This window comes from Ambystoma mexicanum, chromosome 7q (genome assembly GCF_040938575.1).
Source record: "Ambystoma mexicanum isolate Mex_15411 chromosome 7q, UKY_AmexF1_1, whole genome shotgun sequence".
Taxonomy (NCBI): Eukaryota; Metazoa; Chordata; class Amphibia; order Caudata; family Ambystomatidae; genus Ambystoma; species Ambystoma mexicanum.
The window spans coordinates 1,035,236,693-1,035,253,912 of record NC_090941.1 but is presented as its reverse complement, the minus strand read 5'-3'; the positions used below and the strand labels follow the sequence as shown (position 1 = coordinate 1,035,253,912).

The window sequence follows — 17,220 nt, the reverse complement described above, 5'->3', positions numbered from 1 at the left end:
TTCATGTCCTTGCCCCATCTCTCCTCTCTTCTCTCATTCTATACCCCCTCTTGCTCCCTTCGTTCTGCTGATCTCTTCTTACTTTCTGTTCCCCCCCATCTCCCTTGTGCCTCTTCTCGTTTCCGCTCCTTTCAACTTCTTGCCCCCCTACAATGGAACATCCTTCTTCTGTATCTGCTCCATCCCCACCTATTCCACCTTCCGCACCTCCTTGAAATCACTCCTTCATTCCCCTCCTTAACTTTCCCCCCTCTCACCTTTTCTCTCTCCAGTACCTCCGTCATAGTTCTTTACCTTCCCCTTCTCTCCTAAGTCCTCCTCCTCTCGTCCTACTGACTCACTTTTCTCCTTACTCTCTCATGCCTTCCCCATTCCCTCCTCCCTTCATCCTTGTATGTAAATTGCTGTTTTACTGGCTTGATTCATACATGTTGTTTGCTTCTACTGTTGCATGTTCGATGTATTCTTGTTTAACTATAAAGAGCTTTGGATTAAAACGCTATATAAAAAAATGAATACAAACTAAAGAGGAGCTGTGAAACCTCCTGGAGATTACTCCTGTCGGAAGCTAACCAAACTGAAATCTCATCCCAATATAAAAAGGAAATTTGCCTGGCCAAACGAAACTCTTACAATAAAGGCATCTCCATTGCCAACTCTAATATAAAGGAATTATTTATCATCTTAAAGGAATTAGTCTCCCATCCCCACTCCGGACATCTCCACTAAAGACCAAACTTGGTGCTCAGATATACAACATGCACTCTCTAACAAAGTAACCACCATCCAAAACAAAATTGCCTTAAGAAAAGCCTCACTTAGTTCCCCATCGCATCCTAATAACGCCATTCCTGCCCCCCCCCCCACCTCCACCCCCAACCCCTATTAAGGACTTACTACCCTACTCCCCTGCCCGATTCAACTTCACCAAAACATCCACTCTTGAGGTAGAAAAAGTAATTCTCACTTAAGCCCTCCAACAGTCAGGGCGACCTCTAACCAGCTCATAAAGGATTCTGCAATAGATCTTGCCCCTTTTTTATCTCCAAGCTTATTAATGCCTCTTTTACGTCCATTATCCCCACCTACCTCAAACAATCTTGGGTGCTACCATTGTTAAAAAAAGCAAACCATTGACCCCCCCCTCATACCCACTAACTACTGTCCCATCACAACAGTGCCCTTTCTGTTAAATACTCTGCAAGGTTGCTTACCTTCAAATCCGAAAATACTTGGAAATCTACAGACTCCTAGGAGCTCGACAATCCGGATTCTGCCCACAACACGGAACGGAGACTGCCCTCATCGATTTGAAGATGCATGAATTAGGAGACAAGGGAAAACAGTCCTCCTCTTACTGCTTGACCTGTCGGCTGCATTTGACCTTGTGGACCATAAGCTCTTATGTAGCCACCTAGTATCAGCCGCCCACTTTTCCAAAGAGGCCATACTATGGATTGAGTCTTTCCTGAGTGACATGACTGAGGGTCTGCTCCCCCTTTGCAGCGGCAGACCCTATCCCTATCACATGCGGGGTACCCCAGGGCTCTTGTCTCCCCGACATTATACAATATATTCACTAAGCCCCATTTAGTCGATCTTGGTATCACCTACACAAACTATGCAGATACTCAGATTCTCCTCCCACTTTCCCAGGGATTACTTTAAGGATTTGGCCTTGGTGAATAGTGTATAATCATCCAGGCATGGATGGCAAACCACGGTCTTTGCCGGAATGATAAAACCGAGCTCATCCTGGGTACTGCGCCCAACCTCAAGAAATTAGGCCGGGAGTACTCTGCCTTCACAATAGACGGCAACCGCATCAAGGTGGCCAAGGAGGTAAAGACCCTCAGGATTTACCTAGATTCCACTCTCTCCTTTGCCAAACAAGTGAACTCTATGGCCTCTGCCACCACTTACACTTGTAAGCTCATTAGAACTGGCAAACCCTTTCTCTCTGACAACTGTATTATTCTGGCCAGAGCCCTCATAATCTCTAGGCTAGACTATTGCAAATGCCCTGTACATCAGTGCCAACAAATCGATCATCCAGAGGATACAAATCCTTGAAAACAATGCCCTAAGAGCGGCACTTGGTGTGGCCAGAAGATCATTTACATCTGCGATTAGGCGCCAAAATAATTGGCTTTCAACTTGCACCAAAATCCAGCTAAAAACTGCATCCTTCACCCATAAAGCATTGAACAATGCTGCCCCTCGCTATCTCAAGGACATATTCCACAGGAGAACATCCACAAGACTAACCAACTCAAATTGCCTCACCATACTGAGATTTAAGGTTTCCAAAGTTGGTGGTTGTAGTTTCCCCGTCAAAGCGGCCCAACTATGGAACTCTTTGCCCCACCCTATCAGTGAAGACAACCCGATCTGAATTTTAGATTTAACTACATTAACTGGCTCAAGTCTACAGATCTTTAAGACCCGCCTATATATGACCTACACTTTTGTACTGTACCTGCATTACTCACTCATGTACTGTATCTATTGTCTATATTCACCTCACTGTATTCACTGACTTATTTCCTGTACTGTAACCTTTGTACCCAAGCCTTGCATATTCCTGTAACTGCTGCGCCCTGATACCTCCGTCTTGTGCGTATTATAAATGATTAAACAAACACTAAATCTTGGTCATACGGGTCCTGCTGAGCGGACAAAGAAAGGTGGCAAAGGCCCTAAGTTGTCATGCACCGGCCCTGCCGAGGTGCCCTCACTGAGGGCTAATTCTTCCGCAGAATCCAAAAGGGCTGAACGGTGCTCCAGGTCGGCTAGTATCTGCTGTCAAGGTTCCCTCTCAAAGTGCGAAAACCAAAAAACCCTACAATCCCTGTACAGACAATGGCCTCACTGAAACCTGTGCTGCAGATCACTTCAGGCAGTGACAAAATGACATTTCAACCCATGTGGTCGGAAGCTGCCAGTTTGACAAGCTCTTCTACACCAACGATGCCGAGATGGTTTTAGACCATCTAGATGTCGGACGTGCTCTGAGGTTTTACCTCGATAGAACAAGCGAACTTAGAAGCTCTCCAACTCTGTTACGTTTTGTGACCCAAAAGGGAAACCAGCCTCGACAGTGTCAATCTCTCGTTGGATATCTTCATTTAATACGAGGCCTTCAAAATTCAAGGTCTTCAGCCGCAAAGGACATTCATGCACATCTGGTCCATGGCAAAGCAGCTGCTGTTGCCTTTCCAAAAATACGTTCCTTGGGAGTCCATAGCCAAGACTGCTACATGGGCTTCCCCATCAGCTTTTTGCAGACATTGTCTTGACCCGGGCTGATGCCCAATTTGTCCAGGCAGTTCTTAAGAATTTGTTCCAATAAGGGAATTTCCATCCACCTATATTTCCTATGGTCGGTGCTTGGGAATTTCCCACAAGTATGGAGAAAAGGGGATGGGATGTAGGAGTATGAAAGTTACTCACCATAGTGACTACCTTAGTCCTAGTCAATAGTCCCGTTTCCTCCATACGCCCACCCGCTGTCTCCTTTTTTTAAAATAAAACATTTTTTATTAAATAGTTTTATTAAACATGAACATAACAACCAAAAACAAAAGAAAAAAGGCAGCTAGAGCAATTGAGGCCGGCTCGACCAGTCATACAGTAGTATTAGATCTTGTATCACCATTCATGTAGATCCCGACCGTAACCCATTTTGCATGTTGTTATTTTGCATTTCTGATGTTTGTTAATCTGCTTAGATTCACATGCTGTGCATAGGTCCGACATCCAGTGGTCACTGCGGAGTATTGCATTTTGTTTTTCGTAGTCGAAAAGGGGACGTCGACAAGGCGTGTCTGTAACACTATCCCTATAGTGACGTGCGTTGTACCCACAATCCCTCACGCGTCGAGGTCCCTCAGATTGTTTTTTTCCGCCCAGTTTCTGGTCGCCTTTCGCGGAGCTCCTAGAGAGACATTGCTATACTTACCACGGACCTCGGTCCTTTTGTCATAACTTAATATACTGGTAACGATCCCTCCCCCTCGACGTTAGCTGTGAAGCTGTTTCTCCGCCGAACTATTTTCGACGGAGAGGAAGAGCGGAGGAGATCCTTCGGCGCTGCCGAACACGTGGCCTGGCCTCGACGGCCAACTTACAGTAGGGAGAGTGGGGGTTAGAACTTTGTCTCTTCTCTTTGAGAATGTCTTTCTTTCTCCCTTTTCTTTCCCTTGGGGTTGTTATCGCCAGCTATTATTGCCTCAGCTATGGAGAGGACACCATTTAAGTTTTGCCCACGCTGCAGGGGCAAATATACTTGGAAAGATAAGCACAAGCTCTGTAATCGTTGCTTACCCCTCGATCACATAGAGAACAGCTGCGCAGCCTGCAAGCTCTTAAAACCCAGGACTCTTAAAGAACGTAGGGTTAAGAGGTGGGCAGACTACGCGATGTCGAAGTCAGTTTCCTCACCCGCTGCCGCTGTTACTGAAAGTGACGAGGAGTGCGATAACTCGACGTCCGTTACGGAAGTCATGAACCCCCAGAAGGAGCGCTCACGCTCCTCGTCGTCCGTCCCCGGCCCCGACGGGCTCGGCTCACGCCCTGCTTATGGGGATGAACACCCCGGCGACAAGGACGCACACAAACCCCATAAGGCTAAACACACTACCCACGGCTCTTCTTCGTCGAGAACGAAGGATCCATCAGCGCCGAAGGGGACGCAGGGCACTCCGGCGTCTACCGCAGACCGTAAAGGTCACAAGCCCCACCCGCAAACGCAGCCGCGACCAGCGATTGGGCTTCCATCTAACACGGGCGCTACCCCAAAAACATCCGACGCAACGCTCCATAGAGCGACCGTCGAGGTACAACGCGCAACGCACACAACGTCGACACCAAAGCCCTCGACGGACAAAATCGTGGCCGAGAGCCTAGCGAGAATTGTCGCCGAAGACGAACGTACGCGGACGACGAAACAAACGTCGAATACCGCGTCGAAAAAACACAAAAGTAGCCAGGAACTGCCCCTTTCTCCAAAGGACGCTTCCGAACTACCTGAAGGCTTTTCAGAAGGAGACGGGAACCTCTCGTCGACGCTGTGGGAGCGTTCGAAACGATTCGAAGGCGAAAACACTAATTTTCCCCCTCTAGACTATTCAGGGGTACCCCATGAGACCCTTGAAAGACTCCATTCTTGCATGGAGAAAATGGAAAGGTTTCTAGGAAACCAAGACCCACCCACTCACAAAAGACAAAGAGAATGGCCACAGGATGACCCTAGAGTCAAGATTCCTAGGCTGGTTGACCTCACTGAGGAGGAGCAATACCTCCAAGAAGATGAGGAGTGTTTGGGTGGAGAAGAAGAGGTAGAACTTGAGGAAGAGGGCTTCGAAGAAGATCCTTACACCACTCCTACAGGGTTTGAAGAGGATACAGCTACCTCGCAGCCCTGGCATTCACCGTCAGTGCAGCCTTGGCAATCCCCATCAGTACATTCAGACCCTGATGCCTTTCTCCCTTCTCCTCTCAAGGATTCACATGGGAACTCCTCTCCCATAGATGACCAACCTTCCCTCAATGCACTATTGCGCAAGGCAGCAGCGCATTTTGAGATTGATACAGGGGAAACTCTTCCAGACATCGACTTTGTAGAAAAAGTCATCAAAGAAAAAGCCCCTGTTAGCCAATCTATTCCTCTCCTGGCTTCTATTAAAAGAAGAATTTCTCCTTCCCTTACTAACCCAGCTCTAGTAAGAGGGGTCAACCCTAGAATAGAAAAGCTCTTCAGCCCTTCATCCTCTGACCCTTTATACATCAGAGGACACTCTATTCCGGACTCCCTTGTGGTTACCAACACAAGAAAAAGAGCAGGGGTGCCACTATCCACTAGTGAAGCACCTCCAGACAAAGAAGGCAAAAAACTCTACGCACTGGGGAAGAGAATCACGACCTCCGCCGCCTTCTCCACTAGAATTGCTAATAACAACTCACTTTTAGCTAGCTACGCAGATGCACAGTGGAACAAGCTGCGCAGCGAAGCAGAGGAAGCACCTGAACCTCTGCGTTCTCGCCTGCTAGCTATAATATCAGAGGGCACACGGGTAAACCAGGGCATCGTTAAAAACTCCCTAGATGCCGCTGAGACGGCTGGCCGCTCCCTAGTGCAGGGAATACTTCTCAAGCGCCACGTTTGGCTACGCAATTCAGGTTTTAAGCCCGAAACCCAAGCCTCCCTCATAAATAAACCCATTGAACAGACGCATCTGTTTGGGAAAGCAGTAGATGAGGCCCTAGAACATGCTAAAAAAGAGTTTGATACCATCAAAACTCTTGATCAAATTTCTAGGCCCCCTAACAGGCGAGGCTATGGTAATAAACGCTCCTTTCGTGGCCAAAGACAGCAGCAGAACCAACAACAACAATATTACTCTGGCTCCAACTGGCCCACCAACCAGGGTAACACCCAGTTCAGTCAAAGAGGCCAACGCCGTGGCAAAGGAAGAGGTCGTGGCTCCAGCCCCAGAGGTTCCACGCCCAATACCAGCAAATGACCCGAAAATTCGGGTCCCCTCCCATGCATCACCGGTCGGGGGCCGGCTAACATCGTTCCTTTCAGCATGGGAGGGAATCACGTCAGACCGTTGGGTATTATCCACCATAGCCCACGGATACTGCATCGAGTTCAACGGTTCCCCGAAGTACAAACCCCCACGGAACCGGCGCATGACACCGCAACACCTCTCCATTCTTCTTCAAGAAGTGGAAGAACTACTGAAGAAAGAAGCTATAGAGCCCGTCCCCCTATCACAGGTAACAGAAGGTATTTATTCAGTGTACTTCCTTGTACCCAAAAAGGACTTAACCATGCGCCCTGTATTAGATCTGCGCCCAGCGAACATATTTGTCAAACCCCAAAAGTTTCGTATGGTGACCTTACAGGAGGTAATCCCACTGTTATCACAAGGGGATTACATGACAACACTGGACATGAAAGATGCATACTTTCATATTTTAATGTTGACATCGCACAGAAAATACCTCAGGTTCAAAATAGAGGACAAACACTACCAGTTCAGAGTACTACCCTTCGGGATAGCATCTGCACCAAGGGTATTCACGAAAGTACTGGCAGTGGCAGCGGCCCACCTGCGCAGATTATCCATCCCGGTATACCCTTACCTCGACGACTGGCTCATAACAGGGGATTCTTACGAAACATGCTTCTCCAATACCCAAAAGACCGTAGACCTTTTGTCCCAACTGGGCTTCTCCATCAACGAAAAGAAGTCCAGCTTAGACCCCAGCCAAACCAAACAATTCCTAGGGGCTCTAATTCGAACAAGGGACGGCCTCGTATTCCCCTCCAACGAGAGGGTCCAAAACATGCTGTTTCAAATTCCCCATTATGTAGCAGGCCGAGAGGTGACGGTACGCAAAGCAATGCGCTTGCTAGGGATGATGGCGTCATGTATTTATTTGGTACCTCACGCGCGCCTGCGCATGCGCCCAATGCAAGAGTGGCTCTACAGCCAGTGGTGTCAGGCCAGCGGACAATGGGACGTTCTAGTGGTGGTCTCGCAGGCCTTGGTTCTCTCGCTACTGTGGTGGACAAAAGAAAACCTGTTATTAGGGAAAACTTTTGCCACACCCGCAGTGGAAGCCACTCTAACCACAGACGCATCCCTTACAGGATGGGGGGCTCACCTATCCCATCAAACGGCACACGGAGTGTGGACTCCGAGTTTAGCATCCAAGCATATAAACCTGCTGGAACTACTAGCGGTGTTCAAAGCACTGAAAGCCTTTCAGGAACACTTACAAGGAAAGACAGTGATGGTCCTCACAGACAGCACCACAGCCATGTACTACCTCAACAAGCAAGGGGGCACTCACTCTCCAGGACTGTCCAAGCTGTCCCAGAATATATGGAAGTGGGCTCTCAAACACAACATGTTCCTACTAGCACAACATGTACCAGGGGAACTCAATCTGCTAGCAGACAAACTCAGCAGAGACTTCCCCCTGCCCGAAGAGTACGAATGGCAATTGCACGAAGACATCGTCTTAGACATCTTCACGCAATGGGGATTCCCGGAAATAGACCTGTTCGCAACCCTGGAGAACTCACAATGCCAAAGTTACGCCTCCAGGTACCCCCAGAACCAGTCCAAGGGGAACGGTCTGTTGATTCAATGGTCAGGGAAATTTGTTTACGCCTTTCCCCCGACTCCCCTTCTCAACAAAGTGGTGCACAAGATGCACCAGGAGCAGGTTACCATGATACTAGTGGCCCCAATGTGGGCACGGCAACCTTGGTTCGCTCACTTGATGGAGATGTCCCTATCTCCCCCAGTGAAACTTCCCTGCCCGTACAACATGCTGTCACAAGACAAGGGCAGGACACTGCATCCATGCCCTCAGACCATGAACTTAGCAGCCTGGCTCCTGAGATCATAGAATTTGGACATTTACAACTCCCACAGAGATGTATGGACATCCTCAGGGAAGCCAGAAAACCTAATACTCGACACTGCTATTCTAGCAAAAGATTCGTTATCTGGTGTAGAGGTACTAGCATCAACCCAGTTGACTGCTCTCCTACTGACATTATTCTATACTTGACCCATTTACTGGATTCAGGTTTAGTATTCAATTCCATTAAAGTCCACCTAGCGGCACTTTCTGCATACACCACTTCCCAACTTAAAGTGTCGTGGTGGAAGATACCAGTTATCAAAGCCTTCATGGAGGGGGTAAAAAGGATACACCCTCCGATAGCTAACCCAGCTCCCGGATGGGACTTAAATGTGGTACTTTCCAGACTCATGGGCCCTCCCTTCGAACCCATGCACAAGGCAACTCTTAAAGATATCACCCTTAAGACTGCTTTCCTAATAGCTATCACCTCCATTAGGAGAGTAAGTGAACTACAGGCTCTTTCTGTACTAGACCCCTTTGTAACAGTTCACAAAAATAAAGTGGTTCTACGCACACACCCAAGGTTTGCACCTAAATTCATCTCGAAATTTCATGTAAACCAAACTATAGAACTACCAACGTTCTTTCAAAACCCTTCCAGCTCGGGAGAAAAAAGTCTGCATACACTAGATGTACGCAGAGCTGTCATGTTCTACATGGAAAGAACCAGACCACTGAGAAAGACTAATCAGTTCTTTGTCTCGGTGGCAGCAGGAAGAGAAGGAGATGCGGTCTCAAAATCCACTATATCTAGATGGATTGTTCAATGCATCACTCTCTGTTACACTCTTGCTAAGAGAGAACTACCCTTCAAGCCAAGAGCACATTCCACTCGAGGCACTGGGGCTTCCATAGCATTCATTGCAAATGTTCCCCTTGAGTCCATCTGCAAAGCGGCTACCTGGAGTTCTGTGCACACCTTTACAAAACACTACTGTCTAGATGCACACTCTAGATCTGACTCCCAGGTGGGACAGGCAGTATTAAGACATCTTTTCTCTACTGTTCCTTCTCATAACCCACCGCCAACTCCGGGTACTGCTCGCTAGTCTATGCACAGCATGTGATTCTAAGCAGATTAACAAACATCAGAAGACAATGCATTACTTACCGTAAAAGCATTTCTGATGGTTGTATCTGCTTAGATTCACATGCGCCCACCCTTCCTCCCCGCTCGGATGGAAGGAACATAGACTTCCTTTATATCTCTCTTTTCTGTACTCACTCACGTCTATAAGGCTCCCTCAGGGCAGAAAAATACAAACAGAGGGACCTCGACGCGTGAGGGATTGTGGGTACAACGCACGTCACTATAGGGATAGTGTTACAGACACGCCTTGTCGACGTCCCCTTTTCGACTACGAAAAACAAAATGCAATACTCCGCAGTGACCACTGGATGTCGGACCTATGCACAGCATGTGAATCTAAGCAGATACAACCATCAGAAATGCTTTTACGGTAAGTAATGCATTGTCTTATATAGCGCCTTATACACCATTGATATGGTCTGAAGGCGCTGGTAGGTTGAACGCCCTTGGGAACCGAAGTTCAGATCAGTAGATAGTAGAGAGATTCAAAGGTGCGTGTGAACACCGGCTATGTGCGCAGCTGGTGCGGTATTCGTGTAATAGCTGCTTCTTAGCGGTAGGTGTGGTGGTTGAGAGATCAGGAGTATCTGTTCGTTCTGGCAGGATTTTTCCAGACCGAGCGTGGCTGCATTAGGCCTGAGAACGCCTGGCTGGGGGGTGTGTAACCAGCAGTGTTTTACTTGGAATGCTGTGGAGTATGCAGCGGATGTTAGTATGGGAACAGTTATACCGAATGGTGTCATAGTATCTCTGTGTTCTAGTTGCGTGGTGGTGTAGAGGGTGAGTAAGCCTGGTGGTGTGATGTGTTATATGCTCTTTCAAAACGTTCTCTGCATTCCAGACCATACTATATACGTTGTGCATTTCTATGCGCTCCAGTCCGTTCCATGCACTCCTATCTACTCCATGCATCCCAATCTCCTCCACACACTCCGGTTCGCTCGACGCACTCATGTGCTCCAGTCCGCCCAGTGCGCTCCAGTCTGCCCCACGCATGCACTCTTGACAGCCCCACGCGCTCCACTTCACTCTATCCATCCACTCTACGCATTCAGGATCTCTACGCAACTCGTCCGCTCTAGTAACAGGTCAGTTCCACTCTGGGCACTCGTTCGCTCTAGGTACTTGTTCGCTCCAGGCACTCGTCCATTTTATGCCCTCACACGCACTATGTATTCACCTGTTTTGCTCACTCATCGGCTCTACGCACTCGCCCCCTCAATGCGTATGTACAGAGTTACATCACCAGTGTCCGTATATATCAGGGTCCTCCCACTTCCCCCATATTTTAGAAGCTTTGTTGGGCAGCCTCTTGCATTGTATATCCGTCGTTCGATCATAGCACACGTGTCCATGCCCAGTGCCCATTGCTCCAGCGTCGGAGGCTCTGGGACTACCCATTTTTGTGCGATGTTGCGCTTCATCAGGACGGCTGCCATGTGCAGTAACAGTTCTTCCCATTTGTTGAAATCGCTATCTCCCGGTGCACCCAGGATTAGGACCTTCGGATCCAGTTTTATCGTGCTAGAGAGTACCCTGGCCAGTTCCCGGCAGCAGGCGTCCCAGAAGATTCGGATGCAGGGGCATGACCACAGTATGTGAAACAAGGTTCCCTCCTCCTCCCCACATCTGAGACAGTTCGGTTTCGTTGCCCTTTTCCAACCAAACAGTGCAGTTCTAGGGTAGTACACACTGTGCAGTATTTCGAGTTGCACCAGTCTGAGCCTAGAGGAGACGGCCGCCTCCCGTGGGTGCATTAGTACCCGGATCCAGTCCTCGGGTCGATATCCCCTACATCCCTTTCCCATTTGGCCTTTAAACTGGTCAGTTCAGGAGTAGCAAAGGATGTGATGGCGTTATAGAGGATGGATGTGCATTTGGTGGGGATATATTCAGGCAATATGTTGCGTTCTATAGGTGTGTAATCCGGGATATTGTAATCTGTCGGTATGTGGATTCTCAAGGCATGGGACATTTGCATGTGGTGGTACCTCTCAGTGTCCGGGAGTTGAAATTTGCGCTGCAGGTCCTCAAACAGGGCCAGATTCCCGTATTTTAAAGACATCCCCCACTTTCAGAATCCCAGCCCTCACCCAGCATGGCCATGGCTCAAATTTCACAATTTCCCTCAGGTTGGTGTTTGCCATAGGGGTTGCGCCGCCGTTACTTTGTTCCCCCCCACCCCACAAATGTGTGTACCTTTCTCGAAATGGTGGTGATATGTGCCTTTGTTGTTGGCGAGGAGGGTCTTGGGAGGGGGGGGGTAGGTAATTGAATGGGTCTGAAGGCGGGGCACGCCTATCCCACCCTCCCAGACCGACCTCTGAAGTGTAGTCAGGGCAATAAGTGGTTGACCTCCACCCCATAGAAGCTCCCCAAGAAGGGTCCCGCTATCTCCTTTAATAAGTATCCTTTATTGTTGCTAAATGGTCCTGGACCTGGCGATAGAAAAGGACTGAAGGGCGATGCATGGGTGGGGCTACGGTCACATGCGGTGGCCCCTGGTAAAAATAAAAAAACGTTAATTTCAAGATGCTTTAAAAGTGCTCCCGTCCCGATGGACGGAATGTCCCTCAAGTATGGAGGAAGGGGGACTATGAACTAGGAGTAAGAGAGTCACTACGGTCAGTAACTTTGTCATTTCGGAACATTCCAAATTGCTACTGTGTAACCTAGGGGATCTGTTTAATCCTATAAATGTTTACATGAAAATGTGTGAAACTGTTGGACCACGCTTGTCATTTTCTGCCCTTCGTTTCAGGTGGTCTTTTTGGGACAACCACATTTAACCAACCTGCAACCTCCACAAGTACTGGTTTTGGATTTGGAGCATCCGCTGGAGGCACTACAAACAGCTTGTTCGGGACTGCCAACACTGGAGGTGGGCTCTTTTCATCTCAGAGCAATGCTTTTGGACAGACTAAACCGGGTGGTTTTGGGAGTAAGTACTTTTTCTTTCCTTATCAATAGCTAGTTGTGTTAATACCATGAAAAATGATTAAGGTGTACAGCAATTTCTGTAATATTGGCATTCAAAAATGAACAGTAGAAGCAGACTTACCAGTTATGCATTCACAGCAAGAAACCTCACAAATATACATTTAGGGAAGATGCCGACAACTCTGCAGCCGTAAGATACAAGGTTATCTCCCAGACAAAAAGCAGAGGATTAGTGAATGTGATGCTGGAAATGCCTTTTGGAGGGAGCAGGGCTTCCTAGTCCTTATTCTACCACTTGTGTTTTTTTTTTTTTTCTGTAGGTTTTCTGCCTCTGTGGTCCAGCCTGGACCTCTGGCATATTGCAGCTCTTAATTCTTTGTTTCTGTGAACACCACCCCTGGGCTACCCTTATGGCCCCCATGGGTGAGAGTACACCCATGCACCTCTAGTGTATGTTTATGGGCATGTGTGTTGCCCACAAAGCTGGGCATGGGCTGGTGGCAGCTGCATACTGACTTGACATTGGTTTGGAGTGTCCTCCATTTTTACGCCACTTGGGCCCTGCCATATGAATCAATAGATTTCTGAACAAAGGCAAGATGGCCACTGTATACTTCTGGTTTCTTGCCCTTGTTTCCAAAGTCCTGGGAAGCCCTGACTGTCCTCTTCCCCCTGAATGGCTATTTGGTGGAAGGACCATAAATGACTCTGGGGCGATGGCCTCTTGCCAGACTGGCAGGAGCCTTTGCAGGGACTGTGTTGTGGGTACACCTTTGGGGTGGGACCTGTATGAATGGAGTCTGAAGTCAACTTGCATTCTGTGTTATAGGTGTCTGGTTTTGGTTGAGACACACAATGCCTGGGCCAGTCCTGACTAACTGGAGTGAATGTAGAGCAGTGCTCAAAGGCTTAGTGCTTATTATAATCCACATTCTTTTATGGGAGTCTGGTTTTGGGTGAATGGCCTTTGAACCCGATTGGTTGACTGCCTGTATGAATACACTCGTATGATTGGCTTGACTGAGCCTGGCTCGGCCTGAGTGAATGGGGAACCAATGTGTAGAACTATGGACCCCTCACTCACCAAGTTGTTCAGAAGCTGAAGCGAGAAGCTATTCCCTGGAGCCCAGCTGGAGGAAGAAGTCTGCTGCTGCTACTCTTCATCGAAATCCAAAAGCTGCTGTGTTTTTCAAAGGACTGATACAAGAGAGGACCTGACAGGCTATCTTTCCCCGAGCTATGAGGGATCATCGTGCACCTGCTGCTCTTCATTCGAAGTACCTTGGAAGCCAGTGCTGTATGCCTGAACTCTGGAAAAGGGGCTCTTGTGAGTCCAGAAGAGTAGTACTTGGACATCCTGATACGACAGTCAAGTTGTGTCACACAGAATAGGGAGTACCCTGGTATAGTGCTGCTTGACACCCGGAGCTGCAAACGTTCCATTTGATGGAAGAATTCCTCAAGGGACATCTGACACCACATCCAACCACCTTTTCCAGGCTGGAGAAGGTCCAGTGTCGCGGTGTAAAGTGGGGTGTACACCGTTTGGTTTCCTGCCACCAAAATCTGAAGATTTCCCACAGTCCAGTTCTACAGAAGCCATCCAGAGGTCTGTACTGCGGAACCGAAGAACCGATGGATGGAAAAGCGCAAAATCCTGAATCCCAACATCTACTTCTGCCCCTGCACCTGTCGCCACCAAAGTCATCCAAGGCCAAGGGCCTTCTCTTCGCCCTGGCCTTGTCGGGTCCACAGCAAGTTTCACCTTCATGGGACAGCCGGAGTAACAACCCGCCAACACAGTCCACTGGGGATTGGAATTCCTCACACAGTATCACTATTTAAGTCTAAAGAAGGTGTACTGCCAATGTGCCCAAAGTAATCGGCCTATCTACATTGATCTATGAAGTTACACCATGCTTAGAAATTCTTATGCTTTTTAACAAACTGTCTGCAGTTGGTGCAGATTACAAAGTGTTATTTATTTTTATAAAACATTTTATTGGCATTTATAAGGTGTACATTTGTTATCGGCTTACATCAGCTTTGCTGTTATTTATGGTTATAATAAACTATTCAGTTTATAACAAAACAATTAACAAAACAGTGAACATAAACTGTCTTCCTTTGCTTCAGTAGGTTGTGAGGTCACTGGTTTGAGGGTATGGTTTTATTTTATTTCATTTCTGTACAGCTGTAGGGCGGCGGCAGAGTAAAGTCCGTCTCTCGTTTGTGTTACCATTGATTCTGTATTGTGTCTAGTTATTTCCACATGTTCAGGGGGGCATGTCATCCGATGGGAGTAACATGTCTCTTATTAAGGCCTTACATGCCTCGAACGTGACGCTAATTTCTCCGGGGTTTCCAGCTGTGCCGGCGCTCCATGCCTCAGTTTCTGCTGTAGTCATCGTTCCATTTCACTTTTCCATTGTGCGTATTGTGGGACAGCTTTTGATTTCCATGCTTTTGCTATTCATTTTGCCAGTATGCATGCCATGTCCTTTAGTTTCGCAATGTGTTTGAGCTTGCTCGGGTACATGCCTAGGAGACATTCTTTTCGGGACCAGATGTTTCTGTTGACTCCTGCTTTCTTACAGGTTTGCTCAATCCTTGCCCAGAAACTGTGCCCATTCCCACATCCCCAAAACATATGCATGAAGTCAGCTTCCCTATTGGCACACCACGGGCATGTTGTGCTAGACTGCGTATTGAAACTTGCCACTTTTTTCGGGGTCATGTATGTTCTATATAGGACATTCATTTGTATTAATCTGAATCTAGCGTTCCTAGACACCTCTTTGGGGTGCCTCAGTGCCCTTTCCCATTCCTTATCTGTGATAGTCTCGCCAAGGTCCGCCTCCCACCTTGCTTTGAAGTGTAGCACTCCGGGGGTTAGATCCATCGTTCAGTTGGGCATACAGTCTTTACACTGGCCTCCATCCGTCCCCTAAATTGTATAGCTCTGCCACAAGAGGATTTGTGGCTGGTTCTTTTGGCCATTCTTCCCATCTCATGTTGGCCGCATGTTTAATCTTTTGGTACCACAGAAATTGTCCCTTTGGTAGCCCCTCCTTATCATAAGGTGATTCCAGTTTCCTAAACTATCCCTCGTACATGTCTCCCCAGGTGTATAAGCCCAAACGTTCCCATTGTCTTGTAGTGCGGAGGTCGGTTGGTGTCAGTCCCACCTCTGCCATTATTGGTATTTCGGGGGAGTAAGGGTGCGCGAAGTGTAAGAGGGGCTTGGTCCTGTTCCACTTTGTCCTGCCTAGCGTAGCCAACATGGGAGCATGTTTTTAGGATCCTGTGGGGTCCATAGTATTTCTTTCAAATGCACCGGGTCGATCAAGTCCCTGAGGAGGCCAGTCTCGTTGGTGGCATCGTCTGAGAGCCATCTGGGTATGTGACCGAGCTGTGCCGCCAGGTAGTACCTTTCAAAATCGGGGAATTGTATACCCCCCACACTGCATGGGAGAGTTAATGTGATCAGTGCTATTTTATGGCGTGTGCCCCCCCCCCCCCCCCGCCCCAATATAAAGTCTCTGATCAAGGCCTCCAAATTTCGAAAAAAGTCTGCTTAATATAGTAGCAGACATTCAGGAAATGATACAGGAACCTTGGCAAGATAATCATTTTGGCAATTGACGCCCTTCCCATCATTGATGGCAATTGTTTGGACCAGAATTTCATCGAATTGCGGAGGCCCTTTATCACAGCCACTGTGTTATGCTTGCGCATGAGTTCAGTTGTGTGCTTGATTCGAACCCCAAGGTATTTGAACGTGTCCGGTTGCCATTGCATCCCCACCGGCGGTAGGTTTTCAATAGCGGTCCACCTTAGGCCTGCTATTGGGAACATGCATGACTTCTGTTTATTGAAGTGCATCTCCGCGTGCAAAATTGTCTAGTACCTCCAGGACTACTGGAGCGTTGTTCTGTGGGTCTCTCGTAGAGCAGAACGTTGTTTGCGTATAGTGACAATACGTGGTATTTCATGCCCACTCTTATCCCTGCATCCCAGAACTGTATTCTGCTATAGACTGCTATGGGTTCAAGTCCCAGTATATAGAGCATTGGCAACAGAGGGTAGCCCTGTCTAGTGCCCCTTTGTATGTCCCAGGCTTATGAAATCATTTTGCCAGTCTTCACTCTCGCAGTAGGGTCTTTATACAGTATTTTTATCCACCTCACAAAGCCTTCCCCAAACCCAAACTCTTGCAGTACTTCGATCAACCATTCCCAATAAATATAATCAAATGCCTTAATGGCATCTAGTGACATCACCGCTAAGGGTTCCTTCTCTTCTCTAGTTTGATCCATAATGTGCTGCAGCCTACGTAAGTTGACAGTCGTACTGCGACCCGGCATGAAGCCACTTTGGTCCTCATGTACAAGGCTCCCTATCACCCTAGATAGGCGCTTGGCCAGAATAGTGGTCAATATTTTGATGTCGTAATTCAACATCGCCGGTGGGCGAGATGAGTCTCATTCGTCGGCTGGCTTGTTTGGCTTGGGGATTAGGACAATTAGTGTTTCCCTCATGCTTTTGGGCAAGGTCCCCACCTCTTAGGCTTCCAGGAACACCTCATATAGTACCCGGTCAGTGTTGATTCATATGCCTTATAGAGCTCTGGTGGGAGCCCATCTGTACCTGGGATCTTGCAGGTGGCTAGTGATCTAATTGCTTCTGTGATATCCTCTGGGGTGATTGCCTCGTCTAGAGCCTTTCATTGTGTCGAG

At 48.0% G+C, this 17,220-nt stretch overlaps 1 protein-coding gene across 2 annotated transcripts in view; it reads left to right on the top strand.

Annotated features, from left to right (window-relative positions):
- Nucleotides 1-17,220, top strand: part of NUP98 (nucleoporin 98 and 96 precursor) — a 2,071,147-nt gene that overhangs the window by 215,268 nt on the left and 1,838,659 nt on the right. For both annotated transcript variants that reach the window (XM_069640340.1, XM_069640339.1), the window contains exon 4: nt 12,303-12,482. In XM_069640340.1, the coding sequence (XP_069496441.1) occupies nt 12,303-12,482 (180 nt within the window). The remainder of the gene's footprint in view (nt 1-12,302; nt 12,483-17,220) is intronic.